Raw genomic sequence first — 18,436 nt, 5'->3', positions numbered from 1 at the left:
CTAGTTTGTTGATCTTTTTATTTTATTTTATTATCTAGTTAAATAGTCTATTGACTAGAAATTCACCTCTTAAAGGTAAATAAGTGGGTGTTGGGAGTTCAAACCTTAATCCTACATAATTATGCAATTTCTCTCTCTATCAACTAAACTAAATTCATAGAGACAAATCTATTGATCTCTTTAACATTTCTTTTTGATTTTTACTCTCTCTAAGTTGTTTATGTTCGTCTTGTTGGATCATCAATCTAAAAAAGTGTCATTATTCGAGCATTTTCCAATTAAATCAATTTTTTCCATTCACCCGTAATCGCATTTTGTTTTATTTTTTTTGTTGAGGAAAATCAATTTATATTAAATATTGAGTATGTTGAGGAGTTTTTGACAAGGTTTACAAAAGATTGATAGATTATGTAACGTTTAACCCTGTATTTTTTATAAAGTATGATAGACTATTTCATGGGTTCAAATCATAGACCATTTTATTCAAAGATTGTTGCGGTAAATATGAACGCTTTTACATGTAGGAATCAAACTCATAATTTGTCAAATTACTGTGATTAACCCCTTGTGCGAGACCGGCAACCCATTGGTCATGGATTCACACTGCTTTCTTCAGCTAATTTCATTGACTTTTTGACCTGTTATGTTAAATAGTGAACACTAGCACATATTTAAATATTTTATTTGTATATTTTCTGCAATTTCTTATCGACAGCCCACAGACATATCCACCAGGCCTACCACAAATTTCTAATTCTAATAACTTTTTAAAGTTCATCATTAACATCATCATTAACAAAAAACAAAATGCTCATTCAACGCTTGTACTACCTCCGTCCCGGTATAATTGACCTACTTTGGTTTTTCACACAGATTAAGAAAAGTGTATAAATAAAGGGGAAAGTGGAATATATTGTATTGGGAATGATAAAAGTAGTATTATTTAGTGTTATATTGTATTGGAAATGATGAAAGTTGTATTGGAAATTGAAATGGGTCAGTTATTTTGGGATACTTTTTTTTAAAAAATGGGTCAGTTATTCCGGGATGGAGGGAGTACAATTTTCCAATATCTTTCTCTATATTAAAACACAAATAATCATGTAGGAGTACAAGAAAAGCACAAATACACATTAAAACATTCACTACTACTACCTCCGTCCCAATTTAATTGACACAATTTTGTTTTTCACACATATTAAGAAAAATGTATAAATAAAGGGGAAAGTGGAATATATTGTATTGGGAATGATAAAAGTAGTATTATTTAGTGTTATATTGTATTGGGAATGATGAAAGTTGTATTGAAAATTGAAATGAGTCAGTTATTTTGGGGCACTTTTTTTAAGAAAATGGGTCAGTTATTCCGGGACGGAGGGAGTATAATTTATGAATGTGTCAGAACTCCAAATACATCATGAGCGTTTATTATCGTATATTTGAACAACCATATTGTACAACCTATTTGACAACTTTTCTTTTCTCTTTATTCATCGGTCAAAAACAATGGAGAGAGAGAAAAAGGAAGAGAGAGAGAGTAAGAATATAATGTGAGTATAAAAGAGAAAGTTGTCTAAAAGTTATCACAAAATGGATGTACAAATATCATTTCTCTAATTTTATATGCACCAGATTGGTCAATAGAATACACATTTAAAATTAAATTATCTAACTTAAAATACATATGATGACCAAAATTACTAACTAAAGGCACATTTACCTGTATTTTTAAACTCTTGTGTGGATATGTATTTGGATACATCATTTAGATACACACTTAAAAAAAAAATAGACAAAATAATAATTACATAATATACATTTTTAAAATAAGTGAAGATTCTCTCTAAAAAAAGAAGAATAAAGCTATCCATTTTGATTTCTCACTATTTTCGTGCAATTCAATTTAGTCTTTGATAAAAGATAACACCAAATCAATCCCTCAAATTTTTATACAAAAGATGAATCATTTTTCGACTGATTATAACATAAAGACCAATTTATCTTCGATATAAAAATATTTTGAGACGAGTTTATGTATTATCTTTGTTGGTGATTAAATTGATTCGTAAAGAAATTGTGAAGGATTAAAATGAATTTTACTTTTTGAAATAACTAAAAATGAATATTTTTTTTTGGTCAAAATATGCATCCACACAAGAATTAATATTTGGGTCATGCTAACAAGGACACTTGTTAAAGATTCTATAAATAAAATATTGTTAATAATTTTTAACTTTTAAAAAAATAATTAAATTTACACAATTTCTAAAACAGAGTTTTAATATTAAATTCCCCTTAGGTACTCAGTTCGTGGTGTTTATGATATGCTCACTACTCAGGAGCATCCGCCTTTGTGTTCAAACTCATATTTAATTTGACACAAACAGGTTCCGTTGAAGGTCTCCATTTTTGCGTGGCGGTTGCTTCATGGCCGATTGCCAACTAAGGCGAATTTGGCGAGGTGTAGTATTATTACTCGATAAGATCAGTTTTGTGTGGCTGGGTGGGGTCATGAGGAGGAAGTTCAACATTTGTTCCTCTCGTGTAGCACGTTTGGTACTATGTGGTAGCTAGTGCAGTCATGGATCAGTTTTGATGGTGCGGATTCTCAAGTAATTACAGACCACTTTCAGCAGTTTATTTTTTACACAGGTCGTCTGAAATCGCGGTGGTCTTTTCTTCAACTGATTTGGTTACCGTGTGTCTGGATTGTGTGGAATAAGCGTAACAACAAGTTATTTAAGCAGAAAGAAAATACTATGCTTCAATTATTGGAAAATGTTAAGTCTTATTCTTTATGGTGGCTTCAAGCCAAGAAAGTCTGTTTTGTTTTTGATACTTATATGTGGTGGTCGTCGTCGAGCCCTCTTTTGTGCTTGAGCATCAGCTAATTTGTATCTGTATTCAAGGGTTGACATTGTAAATTTTTAGTGGTCTTTTTGGCACATCTTGTACTAAAGAGATTGTTTGTCGGGGTTAATAATACATCATTTTTGCTTGTTAAAAAAAATAAAATAAAATTCACCTTCTTTAAAAAAAATAAACATTAAATCCTTAACGTACTGTATATCCTAAAGTGACAGCATTTTCCTCTATATTTACCCCTTAAAATATCTTGAACAACCTCATAATCATACCATAATTAACATTAAATATACAACACCAACTAGGACCACACCATAAACAAAAAAACCACCCTCTCACTCTCACTTTCTCTTTCTCTTTCTCCCACATACAAAGTAAACTCACCTCAAACAAAATCCAAACCTTCCCAAACCATGACCATGGACCGATCATCATCACAAAGCAGCTCAAAATCCTCAGACTCACCCTCTCGTGACTTCAAAGTCCTATCCATAGAATGCTACAAAGGCAGCTCAAAATCCGACGAATGGACCGGAGACATGCTTCAAACCGGTGACATAGTTGAAGAGTTTCGAGTTGGCGGTTCAGCTAACTCATTGATAAGGTTCAAAGCACCTTTCAAAAATGGTAAGAGTGGTGTAAATAAGATTCTTCAAGAAGCATATAAGAAGAAAGATACTTCTATACTTGTAAGAGTACGTAGAGGAGTTGATGAGTTTGCTGAGTTGCAAGGTTGTATTGTTCCTAATGAGAATAAGAAGAGTTATGTTCTAAGAGATATTGTTGATCCTAATTATCTTGTTGGGTTTTTGGATCGAACTGAAGCTGAGTGCTTTCAACTCCAAGGTACTGTTACTTCTTAATTTTGCTTTTCTAAACATGTTTTATTTTTTTAGTAGTTTTTTAAACATGGTTAAAATTGAATAGTTGAGTTAGAATTCGTGTATATTTGGATTCACAGTGAATTTAATAAAATTATGGTTACATCGTGATTTTGGTGAAGCTTCAAATGATAGATTACGCTAAATTCACCATTAATCTAAGTTGAACCTAATTGTTATCTCCAAGTTGATTTGTTCTCCTAATTTTTTACTCCCTCCGTCCCTTAATTTAGTCGCCTATTGCCTTTTTCACATTTCTTAAGAAAAGTGGTCAGTGTAATTAATGTGTCTGTTTTGTGTGTTAATATTACGAAATTGTCCTTTGTATGTGTATTAAATTTAACTTTTCATAGTTCAAGACAAGATAGTAGTATTAATTAGGGGTATGTTTAGGAAAAAAATAATAAATGAATATAGTAATTTGAAAAGGGGTTTACATTTAAGGACAAAAATAAAATCAAATGTGTGCTTAGATATATGGACGGAGGGAGTACTTGTCTTTCTTGCAAAAGTACAATATTGCAAATTAATTAATTTTTTTTTTATGGATATCCACGAAGTCTTCGTGCAAAAAAATGCGTTTAATTCAGTTGCGTAGATAGTTAATTTAAATCACATTGAAAATGATGGTTAACATATTCATGTAGTTGAATTAACCACAACTTTAACCCTAAATTGAATTAATTATCTACTCAAAATTAATACTCTATATTAATACATCATTAGTGTAGATTAAATTTGGTCAAAAAAAATTAGTGTAGATTAAATAAATAATCTTATCTTACATGATTTTTTTATTTGATGTGTCGATATCCAGGTTAAATTAAACAAATGAATGTATTGGTAAATTACTTAGAAAATAGAAACCATAATATGTGACTTTGTTGCTATTGGTTGGTTGATTAGTCTGCAGATAGTAGTTACTTCTTAGTTACACGGTCGGTCTTTTCTGGTACAAAGTTTTTCGTGTTGTTGAAGATTAGTTATTATTTTCATATGTAAAAAACAAATTTTTATTAAATTTTTCTTGGTGAGTGATACCTTACAGCTACTAACAAGTACGGCTACAGCGACAGGTAATAAAAGCACACGGACAACGTAGTTACTGCTTTCTTATCTTGTTCTGATTAGTCTAGCATAGAACCCCATTTGCCAAAACAACACCATTACCTTAATTTTTGGTAGGTAGCTTGTTTGGCCACATAGTATGATAGTAGTACTACTTGTCTTAATCTCATACAAATGTGAGGGACACGTTTTCTCCTTTTATTATTAGGGACAAAATTAATCTGGAAGCATATGTTTGATATCACAATAGATTTGTTGAAATTACGGTGAACTAGTTTGATTTTACAAATATGTCTCATATCAAGGTGAATTTGTCGGAACTATGGTCACTTGTGATCTAGCAAAAGATACAAAGTGTAACTTTTGCAAAATCACGATAATTCTAACAAATGCACTCTGAGATCAATCATGCACATTGCACATAGAGAAGTTTTAGAAAGTCACGTTGCTACCAACAATAGATTGGTCAAAGTGGTAAATGACTTGAGACTCTTAAGCATGTGGTTGGATGTTCGATTTCCGGCTTATGTGTATGTAAAAAAATTCAGTTGAAAGGAGAGAATCCACTTTGTATGCCCCACATGTTCCCCGAAGAAGATTAGTCACAGTTAAGCAGCAATGGAAACTTCCTACCTATATCGTAGTAACCCGAAAACGGTGTGATTTTGGCCAACCTACCGTTATACAAAATAAGCACTAAGCCTTTTTGGAAAATCCAACACAAACACTTCAAATTAAAAGTATATTCAATTATTTTGATTTTTCAACTTTCAATATTGTGTCTGAGGATGTGTTGATGCTCTATAGCTTTTGAGTTACTTGATTTGTGACATTATTTGATTCTGATTGTACCTAACCCAAGTCTAGAATAATAAATATCCATTTAACCATATTTTTTTGAGACAATAACTTCTCATGTTAAAGCTGCAAACTTTTGCTAGATTAAGCCATCAAGTTACGTGTTACTCATGAATTTCCTGTGTCTGACATAGACATCTATAAACCAGCATTTTTCACATCTTTAGATAATTAATTAAAGAGAAAGAAAGTAAAGTGGTTGCACACTTGTGATTCTTAATACTTTATGGCATACAGTAATATTGCACCACAGCTATTGATACATACATTAGCCTTGATCTATACACGGACACCGGACACGAACACAAACCCTAACAAGTTGAAACTGATATTAATTTGAGAGAATGACATAATTCAATGTAATCATATGTGTCGGTGTCGACACTGGGTCATGTCTACTCCGAGAAGTATCTGTGCTTTAGCCCTTGATTGAATACGGTCTAGTGCCTATGCACTGGTATAATTTATTAGAAGGACTTTAGTTAATCAACCTTTGTTTGATACACACAAGTGATTGCTTTATTTGTTGAGCAATGCAGTTACAGATTCTGACTTTTAGTTTATAATATCTTCATCTAATGGTAAATGATATAAAACTGTACTTTTCAGCTTCAAGGAGCAGTAGGATGGTGAATGAGTTAACAAAAACCCGAATACAAGACGGATTTGTGTCGTATCCATGGGAGAGGAGGATGCAGGAGTTGTTATCAGTTCCAAATTCTAGCAACTTTCTTTCCATATTACTTCTTCCCAAAGCTTCAGATAGAGCCGCTTCTCGCTACAATGATGTGGAAGACACACTAGCCCGAGCAAACGCATGGCTTAATGCAGCTCAAGCTTCAGGGGTCCCTATTGTCTTTATGAACATTCAAACTGAGTCCTTACTTACAAAGGTATATCATCAACTCCCTGACCATTTTACAATTGTATCCGATTTTGAACTCTGTCCCTTGCGATTTTAAGGTCAAACTTTTGCTGTTAGGCGAACGCCTCATAAAATTTGTTGTTTGTCTTGTATCTGTGACAGATATCTGGAGAGACAGCTTCTTCCACGGTAAATGCAGGGTCATTATCCGACTTATGCAACATTGCAAATGCAAGTCTTTATGGTTTCGAAGATTATCACGGAGTAGACATTGGCGTTGTTAGAGCAATTCGACTATGGTATGCTCCAATGGGAGGAGAGTTCTCAATAGAGATAAAACTTAGAGAGGAAGATACAAAGCTCGGCTTTGCCATTAGTCGTACAGAAGAGGTTTTTCTCCCACTCTGAATTTTCCGTACATGCTATGAAACATTGATATAGTCATACACCTAACACAGCACTGACACCGATAATTTAAGAAAATAGAACCGATCGAGTTTGAAGTGTCGAATACTGACATGTGCGTATGTTACACAAACTCATTTATTGTTGAATGTTTCATCTAATAATTTTGTGATCAACAGGGTTTTATATTCATCTCATCATCAGTAATTGACGAAGGTAAAGAAAGTTTACCGGCCACACGTTCAGGACTAAGCAATCTATACAAACTAGCAACAGAAACTTCAAGGTTATTGGTAGTTTCAAGGCTTTCAAATCAAAGAGTCCTTCCATGGATGGTTTCATCAACCGGAGCAATTCGTTGTTACGACACTGTTTCATTGAGCCAGAAACTCTCCTTACATCGACACACTAAAGTTCCTATTCTCCTACATGTCTTCCTTTGGGACCGAACAATGGCTACTTCAAGTGCAGAAAGTACAAAATCCAAACCCTTGTCTCCCTCTGTGTTGCCATTACCACCTCAAGTTCAATTGGCACACCGTCCTAACGAGAACCAAATACAGCCATTATCATGTGAAGGATCTAATCCAACTGATATCAATATCAGTGATAGTTCTCAGCCGACGCATCTTGAGAGAGGTGCCGTTGGGGATGTCTCATTCAGATTCCAGGATTTCTCATTGTCCTCCACCAACTGGGTATGAATAAGTATGGTTTTAAACTGCAGTCCGGGATACGCTGCGAACCTTTATATTGTGGTAAAATAGGAAAATGCGGTCCAAATAAAATCTGATTAATAGTATATAACATTATTTAACAGGTCACTTCGTACAAGTGAGACAAATATTGCATCATGCACAAGCTATCACCTTGGATCAATAAACTCCATTGTTAAATTAAATGAAATATTATATTATATAACTTATTGATCCAATGATGAAAACGACAGTTGTGCATGATGCAAGACCATTTCACTTGTGCATATTAATATAGTCCATTTAACATGTAACATACCAATATCATCCATGTTCTTTTTGTTCACCTTGTTTGTACATACATGATATACTGTATTGCTTTGGTCTTGAGGCTTTTAATTTGTTAGGGTTAGAGTTTGTTTTGTTTCATAATTAATTAGCTTGTTCAGACATAGAAAAGGCAGAGAAAGCTTCTAGAATTGCTTTTTGTGCTTAGTAGGTAGTGGTTTGAAAGAAACAATAAGTTATTCAACTTTTGAAAATGGTTGGTCCATAGGACAATATATACTCATAATATATCATAGAATGGGTTTCTGCTTGATGAAAAAAAGGCATGTTGGTCTTCAACGCTAAGAATATTCAACAGCCAGGTTGCTTTTTGTCAATTGTTTTGACCTTAGTTTAAAATAGGCTTAATAGCAGTTTTAACCCCCTAACTTTCCCAAAGTTGCGATTTTGACCTTTAAGAAAAAAATTACAAAACCGCCCCCTAAGTTTTGTATCTGTGGCAGTTTTGGCCCCCAATGCCAATTTTGGCTAGGTCTATGCTGACGTGGCACTCTAAGTGAGGTGCCACATGTTATTTTTTTAATTTTTTTTAGCCTTGGGGGGCCAAAACTGCTACATTTGCAAAACTTACGGGGCAATTTTGTATTTTTTTTCTTAGGGGACAAAATCGCAACTTCGTGAAAGTTAGGGGGTGAAAACTGCTATTAAGCCTTTAAAATATACCATGTTGGATGAACATGTGGATTAACACTTAACTAAACTCCTTGAACTACTTTATTACATCAACATTTAACTAAGTTGTTTATTTTAGCACAATCATATCAAATATACGTTGGTTTAGTTGGTAAGGATTCAACTCAGATCTTACAATGATACGAGGTTTTAAATCTTAATATCGATGCAAAAATTCCGTTGGTAGTTTATACATAAATTTTATGAAATACACTTGACACATGACATTATTAGTGTCCTAGGCCCTCAATAATGCTAGTGGTCATTGTGCTAAAAAATAACCGCATGTTGATACACCTTCGCTTTTGATGATACTATCCCCGACAATAATGTCCCTTCTCATCAGTGCGGGATCTAGACATTCGGTATATGTGTGGCTAAAATTTCAAAGAAACAATAATGTAAACTATATAAAAATAAGATATAACATTGTTTGATGCAATATAATTACAATGAAAATTGTTTCCTATTCATTTGTTGAAAATGAGTTAAAATAACATTATTGCTAATTGTTAAAAGAACATATCTTTTTATATAAGTTACAAGACGATTATTTAACCACCGATCACTCATTTTGTCACATAGTTGATTCTTCACAACTTTTGTAATTGAAAAAACACGTTCAACACTTGCAGTTGCTACCCGAAAGAGCAAAGCCAACTTCAAAAACTTATAAACCATAACAAATGTGTTGCACTTGTTTGTTTCATGCGAGAGAAAAATGTTTTGATATAGTTGTGTGTTTCTTTCTTCTTCTTCTTCTTTTTTTAAAAACTTTGGGGTATGGATGTTGGGCTTTAGCCACACTTGACCCAACATTGAGTCCACCCCTGCTTCTCACATACTCCTTCCGTGCTTTATTATATGTAACTTTAGAAAAATATTTGTGTTTTATTCAATGTTATTTAACAATACCGATACATGATCAAATATTATATGTAACTTTAGAAAAATATTTGTGTTTTATTCAATGTTATTTAACAATACCGATACATGATCAATGTTATTTAACCCATATAATAGATCTTACATAAAAGTGTTGCTTGTAATTATTGTTAAAACCTATTTATGAATATTTAATAACTTTTATATTTCTTATCTAGCATTCCAGAACATATATAAATATATATATATAAATATAGAGGGCATATACTATGAGAATGACTATTTTATATGAGAATGATGAGAATAATTATCAAACATTAGATTAATAATAGATGGTCTAGATTAAAAAGCCCTATTTTAAAATACATGCACCTCTCCCTATTCTATCAATTTTCATAAACTCATTCTCTCATCTTCTCTGATCCTCCATCTCCTGATGTTGTTCATCTTCCTGATTCCGTCGCAACATCCGATTGAAAACAATAGCTTTTTGTTCCATCAAAATTCAAATGCAGATATCATTTAAATTAACAATGCATATTGTTTTTTCATTCTTCGTGTTTTTTCATTCCTCCATTAAAAATTTCTTTCATTGCATTTATGTTGCCCCTTGTTTTCATTTCTCAACAATGCATGTATCATGAGATTTGTGTTTCCTTTAATATTTAATTTTTTGATTGATTTACTTATTCAAATTAAGACCTATAGAACTATTAAAAATCCCCAATTCATGAAATTAGATTTAACCTAAAGACATTGAGACAATGGGAAACAAGAAATCAATTTCAATCCAATACACAAATAGAAGGAGAAACATAGACATACCCATTGGGTATTATTATTGCGTAATGAACACAAAGATAGATAAAGCTGTCGCGATGGGTATGGCAGAAGTTTTTTGAAGAGAAGGGTGAGAAAGAGTGTGTGGCGTGGTGTTTATTTGGTAATTAAATTGGAGCCCTTGATTGTTAATCTAATGGTTGATAATTATTCTCATCATTCTCATATAAAATAGTCATTCTCATAGTATATGTCCTCTTCATCTCATTAAGGTTATTATTCCTATAAAAAAAATTGCCACCATTCTCAACTTTCAATTCTCTTTTATGATTTCTCTTGCCTTTCTTCTTCTCCATGTTATAGGTACAAATTATCCATTGGCTATCAATGACTAATCTAAACCAGAGAAATTTGTTAGCCACCTTTAAATATAAGGTATCCCCTTATTAAACATTTTATTTAACCAAAAAATTAAAAACCAACATAACTTTATTGATACCAACGTAAAACCCCACCCCTTCAGTTGATACAGTGATATGATCGATGTTCAATTAATAAAATCAAGAGAAAACAAAGTTAGGTACTAATATTTATTTGAATTTATCTTACAATATGTAATTCTAAATATGATTAAAATACCTCATAAAGTTTATGTTTCATCCCAACCTCACCTTAAACTAATGAAAAAACAAGCTACGAAAAATGAATGGTTCATCAAGAAAATAAAAGCATAAACATCTTATTAAATTTATGAACTAAAAATCAATAAAATATATAAAATGATGTCCGCTCTCTCTCCCACTCTCTCTCTCTCTCCCCCTATCTCACTATTATGAACGGCTATATCAGAAATAAAATTATTGAAATAATGGTAACCATGTTTGAACTATACAAGCAACACTTTTAATTAAGATCTATTCGATGTTCTAAATGGACTAATGATACGTAAATATACTTTAGTATCATCTAATAATTATTTTTTTTTGGTGGTGACCGGAGTTCGAATCATGGCCCTTGCATATATTATGTATTGCCCATACCAACTAAGCTTAGCTCACGAGGACATCTAATAATTATTCTAATTTTAATCATGATTTTTTGGCAATGACAAAATTTAGAAAATAATTCAATTTATTACTAACTATTATTCAATATTGAAGTAATCCCGAAAGCAAATCGAAATTAATCAACTAATGAAAAAAACATCAACAAAATTGATCCCTTTGGTTTTAAAAAGTTAAATTTTTTTATTCTTTTACTATGTATGCCTCGTAGATGATAAAGGAAATGACCCTTGATCTTTTCTCAATCTCAATCCAATTCAGTTACCATAATTCATTATATAAATAATGACAAATTAAAATAATCATCTCCATTTTAATTGGTTTTTCTATCATGGAGAAATTATGGTTCCAATGAAAAAAGAAGGGTTAATAGGTCTTTATCCCCCTGTAATAAAAGTCATTTATGGTTTTACACCCTGTAAAAGAAAAATTATTCACCCCCTGTAAAATATATTTGTTTTGCTTTACCCCCCTAATAGGCTAAACAAAAACGAAAATTTCTTGAAAAAAAATATAAAATTGGTTTTTGTTTGGCCTATTAGGGGGTAAGTAAAATGAAAAATTATTTTAAAGGGGTTGAATCAAAAAAAATTTACAGGGGAGATAACCGAATATGACCTATATTACAGGGGGTAAAGACATATAGACCCAAAAAACAAATAGAGAAGAATAAAAAAGAAGTGGTGAAGAAAGAAAAAAGAAAGCAAAGGGAGAAGAATAAAAATATAATCAATTAAAAGCAATTAATTAGTTTTCCATTTTGAGGTGATGAGTGTTAACTCCGTGAGGGGTGCGTATAATTTGCTCACTATTCAGGACCCTCATGGTGTAGAAGCTATTTCAGACTTAATTTGGCAGAAACAGGTTCCCTTTAAGGTCTCTGTTTTCGCTTGGAGGCTTATTCGTAATAGTTTACCAATTAAGGACAATTTGGTGATATGCAACATCATTTCTCATGACTCTCAATTTTGTGTCACTGGCTGCGGTGGATTGGAAATAGCACATCACTTGTTTCATTCTTGCATTCCTTTCGCCCCTTTGTGGTGCATGGTTAGGTCGTGGATTGGTATATCTTCAGCTGATTTGGATTTGTTACAGGATCATCTTGTTCAGTTTATCCATTCTTCTGGAGGATTATGAGTTCGTCGTTCATTCTTGCAACTTATTTGGGTATGTTGTGTTTGGGTTATGTGGAATGAGCAGAACAATAGAGTTTTCAAGGCTAAGGAAAACACAATTCATCAGATGTTAGATAAAGTCAAATTACATTCGTTTTTGTGGTTGAAAGCTTATAATGTCAATCTTGGGTTAAAGTCTCATATGTGGTGGCTAAGCCCTTTTGTTTGTATGGGCATCAGCTAAGTTTTCTTGTGTTCTTTTGTTTTTGGTTTCGTGTTGACCGTAAAATTTTGAGGTTCTTTCTGTCACACCTTGTGCTAGCAAGGACTCTCAATTGGTGTTAAGATGATCCATTTTTGCTTGTTCAAAAGAAAACTAAAGTCAACTGTATCATTTAATATTAATTAATCTAAGTCATTAATTGATAAAAGAACTAAATGCCAAGATTTAGAGTAAGTAAATAAACTTACATTCGAGTCAAAATATCCCCCTTCAATATATATATATATATATATATATACACACACACACACACACGTTTTGGAATGCAAGATAAGAAATATAAAAGTTATTGAATATTCATAAATAGGTTTTAACAATAATTACAAGCAACATTTTTATGTAAGATCTATTATATGGGTTAAAGGGACAAACATGATACATAAATTTACTTTAGTGACATCTAATAATTATGCTAATATATTGAGGAATTTCGTGCAACAGAAGAATTGTTAAAAACTATTTATTTGATGTAAACATTGGATGTGGTTTTTACTATATAAAGTGATCAAGCAATTCACCATTTGTTATATACAAAGTTAAAACATAAATAAAAATATGGCTGGAATTCTCAAGCTTTTTTATATTGCAATCATTTATGTTTCTTTGTTTCTTGTTGTAATCGGGGGTCAAGGTAAGCTCTTTCTCAAAAAATTTATCGTAGACACAATATTTCAATCATATATAGTAATGTTTTGTTATCCTTATTTTACATTGCAGATGGCTGTAAATCTTACTTCGATTGCTTGAGAAAATATCCTGGTGAAAATGAAGATACTTTGCACTGCATTGGCGGTGGTTGTGTGTGCATTACCAATTAGGGTAGAAAAATTACTTTTTTTTTTCCATTCGGCTAAGCCTTTTTATTTTATTTTCTCATTTTAATATTGTTACTCTTATAATTTGTCCCAAACTTTCATGTAATTATCTAACCTTGCAATTTGTTTGATCGCATTATATATATATATATATATATATATATATATATATATGTATATATATATTCGAAAAATGAGTACAAGGGGTACTCTAACAACACAATAAAATTCGAAGCCTCATTAAAGAGAATCATTTTAAATAGGGACTAAGAGTCTAGAAACATCAGAATAATGGGATAGAAGTAAGTAAAACACACAAATAAACCACCGTTCATCCTTGACTCAATCATATCATACATCCTTCGTAAAGTTCCTTTCAAATCATTCCTAGCTATTTTATGCATGCTAAACTAAATCCTGACATTGAAACTGATAAATCTAACTGTTATAAGTCTATTAGAGTTCAGAATTTGGGCCAGAATTGACCACTATAGTGTCATCTAGCCATGTTCAAAATAATGACAATACCATTTCTAAAAGAGGGGACCAATAATCAACCTTGTTCATCCATAAACAAGATAGTGGCATAACATCAATGAATTCTTGTTGAATTCTCCACCAATAATCTCTACAAGGTTTGGTAACTTGATTTATAAAAATGACTAACTAATCATTTTTTTAAAGATATAGTCATGTTACCGTATTCATTCATATACATAACGTTAGTCAATTTTCATACCCGTAGTCCATGTTCAAGATATTCATATTTTTCCCTAATAATATTATTTATGATTCCTTGATGTTACGGCATATTTATAAAGTCGAGAAACTCTGACTAGTTGTCTAACATTCTAACACTGTGTGATGTTTTAAAGTTCACCCTGATGGATGATGTTCTTCTTTTACTTCCCTTTTCCCCCTATTATAATTTCTTAAGTATGAGTTATTGATACGACATACATGTTGTAGGCGTGTAGGAACTGCTCATTTGATATATGTTTCTCTTGTTCAATTTTTTGTACCCCTAAGATGGTTTCTAATAATAAATAGTTATTCGTGTATTTGTTTCTATGCATTGTTATTGTTGTACCACTTTAAGTGTCGTATAACATTTCTCACCCCTTATTTCTATGCATTTCTTTTCTATTCATTATAAGCAGGTTATCCACACGACAAGACTGAGAAGTAGAATCAAGGCGTTTGTGTACTAGAATAAAGCGGAAAATTATTCTCTCACCTATATTATGTTGTTCTTTAAAGTTTGTTGGATTATTTTGTATGTTTAAATTGAGTTCTAGGCTCTGATGTTGTGACATCAGGACTGAGTTTAATAATATGTACTTGACTTATTTTGTTGGATCTTGAGAAAATATTACATATTTTATTTTATTATGAGGATAATTGTAAGGCTCTAAGATGGAAAAATATTTTATTTTCAATTATGACATTGAGTTGGTACTTGTCATGATGATGTTATATCTTTTTTTTCTGACGAAAAATGACGATTTGGTATCTTAGACTACATAAAATTTATAATGGCTAAGTTAATATAAGACATTTTTTTTTGGTGGTGTTCGGAGTTCGAACCCCAGACCTTGCATATATTATGCATTATCCGTACTAGTTTAGCTAAGCTCACGGGATAGTTAATATAAGACATTAACAATAGAGTTTAAAACTTCAAAATATGGACCCTATAAAAATCTAGAAATCTATTTGTCTAACATTAACAATATTTTTTATAATTCGGAGCGTGTTTTTGAGTTTCGGTTTCTAGAATCTATAACTCTTGATATGATTAAAATACCATGTGAAGGCTATGTTTCTTTTTCAACATTCTAAGCCTCGCGTTAAACTAAAGAAAAAACATGCTATGAAAAATGTATGGTTCATCAAAGAAATGAATGCATAGACAGATTGTAAAATTTATTAGCTAAAAATCAATATAATATATCAAATAACTTCTATTTTTTTTTTGGTCAAGAATAATTGCTAATATTAAATAATGACTAAAAACAAAGGATAACTTGTCGGTTTCGCTAAAAATTAATATCTTTGCATGAAAGTTGTTTCTTAATCATGTTTCGACTAAGGATAACTTGGTAAGGAGGCATATTATTGCTCTAGCTGATCACAAAATTTCAGCAGGCTGTGGATTGTTAGAAAACATATACAATTTATTTATTAAATGTTACTTTTATGGTCGGCTTTGGTCTCTAGTTTCATGTTGGTTAGGTTTCTCAACAAAAACTCATGGTAACTTATTGGTTCAATACTATATCACTATCAGTGGTTTGGGTCATTTGGAAAGCGAGAAATAGGAGTATTATTGAACACAAGGATGAAAGATCTTTAAGTGAAAAGGTTAAGCTTAAGTCCTTTTGGTGGTTAAAATTAGGGGTGTTCAAGTCCAAACCGATCCAAAATAAAACCGCAAACCGATCCAAAAAAACCGAAAACCGCAAAAAACCGAATATATTTGGATGCGTTTGGATGTTGTTTTGTAAAAACCGCTAAGATCGGATCGGATTTCGGATCACTTTTTCAAAACCGAACCAAACCGAACCGAACCGCAAAAATAAATATTAATACTTATTTATTCTTTTATTAGTATTATAGATTGCATTATTATGTTGTTTGTTAAATTTTAATCTTATACATTGCACTAATTTAATCTATATTATTATTACTTCATATGTTTCAAAAATAATCGATAATTTTCATACTATAATTTTATTTTTTTAATATATTTTGCATCAAACCTATTATTTTACTGTGTTTGTGTAATATTAATATTAATAAAAAAATTATATTCTTCAAAAAAGAGTAAATAAAAAAATATATTTTGCATTTTGGACATCCAAAAACCGATCCAAATTAAACCGCATATATTTGGATCGGTTCGGTTCGGATTTTTTTAGAATACTCATCCAAACCGAACCGAACCGCATGTGATTTTTATTTTGGATCGGTTGACATTTTGCCTCAAAACCGATCCAAACCGCACCGCGAACACCCCTAGTTAAAATCGACATATGTTGCGTACGATTTTGATTATCATTTATGGAGGCCTAATCTTATTATTTGCTTAATTGTTGTTTCCTACCTCTTTTTTTCTTTCCAGTTGTTTGGAGTTTCTTGTAATGTAACTTTGTACTTTTGATAAGTCAATTTGATACATCTTGCGTCAGAGGGACTTTGTGTGTGTATGTGTGTTTCTTTTTGGTATATTAAAAAAGAACTAATGACCAAAGACAATAAAAAAAACTAAGATAAATAAGGAAATAAAACAGTAAAATATAGAGTTTCATCTCATTAAGGTTATTATTCCTATAAAAAAAAATTGCCACCATTCTCAACTTTCAATTCTCTTTTATGATTTCTCTTGCCTTTCTTCTTCTCCATGTTATAGGTACAAATTATCCATTGGCTATCAATGACTAATCTAAACCAGAGAAATTTGTTAGCCACCTTTAAATATAAGGTATCCCCTTATTAAACATTTTATTTAACCAAAAAATTAAAAACCAACATAACTTTATTGATACCAACGTAAAACCCCACCCCTTCAGTTGATACAGTGATATGATCGATGTTCAATTAATAAAATCAAGAGAAAACAAAGTTAGGTACTAATATTTATTTGAATTTATCTTACAATATGTAATTCTAAATATGATTAAAATACCTCATAAAGTTTATGTTTCATCCCAACCTCACCTTAAACTAATGAAAAAACAAGCTACGAAAAATGAATGGTTCATCAAGAAAATAAAAGCATAAACATCTTATTAAATTTATGAACTAAAAATCAATAAAATATATAAAATGATGTCCTCTCTCTCTCCCACTCTCTCTCTCCCCCTATCTCACTATTATGAACGGCTATATCAGAAATAAAATTATTGAAATAATGGTAACCATGTTTGAACTATACAAGCAACATTTTTAATTAAGATCTATTCGATGGGCTAAATGGACTAATGATACGTAAATATACTTTAGTATCATCTAATAATTTTTTTTTTTTTGGTGGTGACCGGAGTTCGAACCATGACCCTTGCATATATTATGTATTGTCCATACCAACTAAGCTTAGCTCACGAGGACATCTAATAATTATTCTTATTTTAATCATGATTTTTTGGCAATGACAAAATTTAGAAAATAATTCAATTTATTACTAACTATTATTCAATATTGAAGTAATCCCGAAAGCAAATCGAAATTAATCAACTAATGAAAAAAACATCAACAAAATTGATCCCTTTGGTTTTAAAAAGTTAAATTTTTTTATTCTTTTACTATGTATGCCTCGTAGATGATAAAGGAAATGACCCTTGATCTTTTCTCAATCTCAATCCAATTCATTTACCATAATTCATTATATAAATAATGACAAATTAAAATAATCATCTCCATTTTAATTGGTTTTTCTATCATGGAGAAATTATGGTTCCAATGAAAAAAGAATGGTTAATAGGTCTTTATCCCCCTGTAATATAAGTCATTTATGGTTTTACACCCTGTAAAAGAAAAATTATTCACCCCCTGTAAAATATATATTTTTTGCTTTACCCCCCTAATAGGCTAAACAAAAACGAAAATTTCTTGAAAAAAAATATAAAATTGGTTTTTGTTTGGCCTATTAGGAGGGTAAGTAAAATGAAAAATTATTTTACAGGGGTTGAATCAAAAAAAAAAAATTACAGGGGAGATAACCGAATATGACCTATATTACAGGGGGTAAAGACATATAGACCCAAAAAACAAATAGAGAAGAATAAAAAAGAAGTGGTGAAGAAAGAAAAAAGAAAGCAAAGGGAGAAGAATA

General features: G+C 31.4%; 1 protein-coding gene and 1 long non-coding RNA gene across 2 annotated transcripts; both read left to right on the top strand.

Moving 5' to 3' along the window:
- The first annotated feature begins 3,179 nt into the window (after nucleotides 1-3,179).
- LOC146930808 (uncharacterized) lies at nucleotides 3,180-8,069 on the top strand. The gene is made up of 4 exons (XM_085702261.1): nucleotides 3,180-3,711; nucleotides 6,282-6,565; nucleotides 6,700-6,927; nucleotides 7,122-8,069. The coding sequence occupies exons 1-4, from the start codon at nucleotides 3,279-3,281 to the stop codon at nucleotides 7,644-7,646; spliced, it is 1,470 nt and encodes a 489-aa protein (XP_085558387.1). The 5' UTR covers nucleotides 3,180-3,278; the 3' UTR covers nucleotides 7,647-8,069.
- Nucleotides 8,070-13,034: 4,965 nt separating this feature from the next.
- Nucleotides 13,035-15,044, top strand: LOC146930807 (uncharacterized). Its single transcript, XR_015006486.1, has 3 exons — nucleotides 13,035-13,418; nucleotides 13,505-13,606; nucleotides 14,763-15,044. It is a non-coding gene; the product is annotated as an uncharacterized LOC146930807 (long non-coding RNA).
- The last annotated feature ends 3,392 nt before the right edge of the window (nucleotides 15,045-18,436 follow it).

This window comes from Medicago sativa, chromosome 4, assembly GCF_051527215.1.
Source record: "Medicago sativa cultivar Bolivia chromosome 4, Bolivia_mono, whole genome shotgun sequence".
Lineage (NCBI taxonomy): Eukaryota > Viridiplantae > Streptophyta > Magnoliopsida > Fabales > Fabaceae > Medicago > Medicago sativa.
The sequence above is the reverse complement of the archived record's forward strand: the minus strand, read 5'-3'. Positions and strand labels throughout refer to the sequence as shown.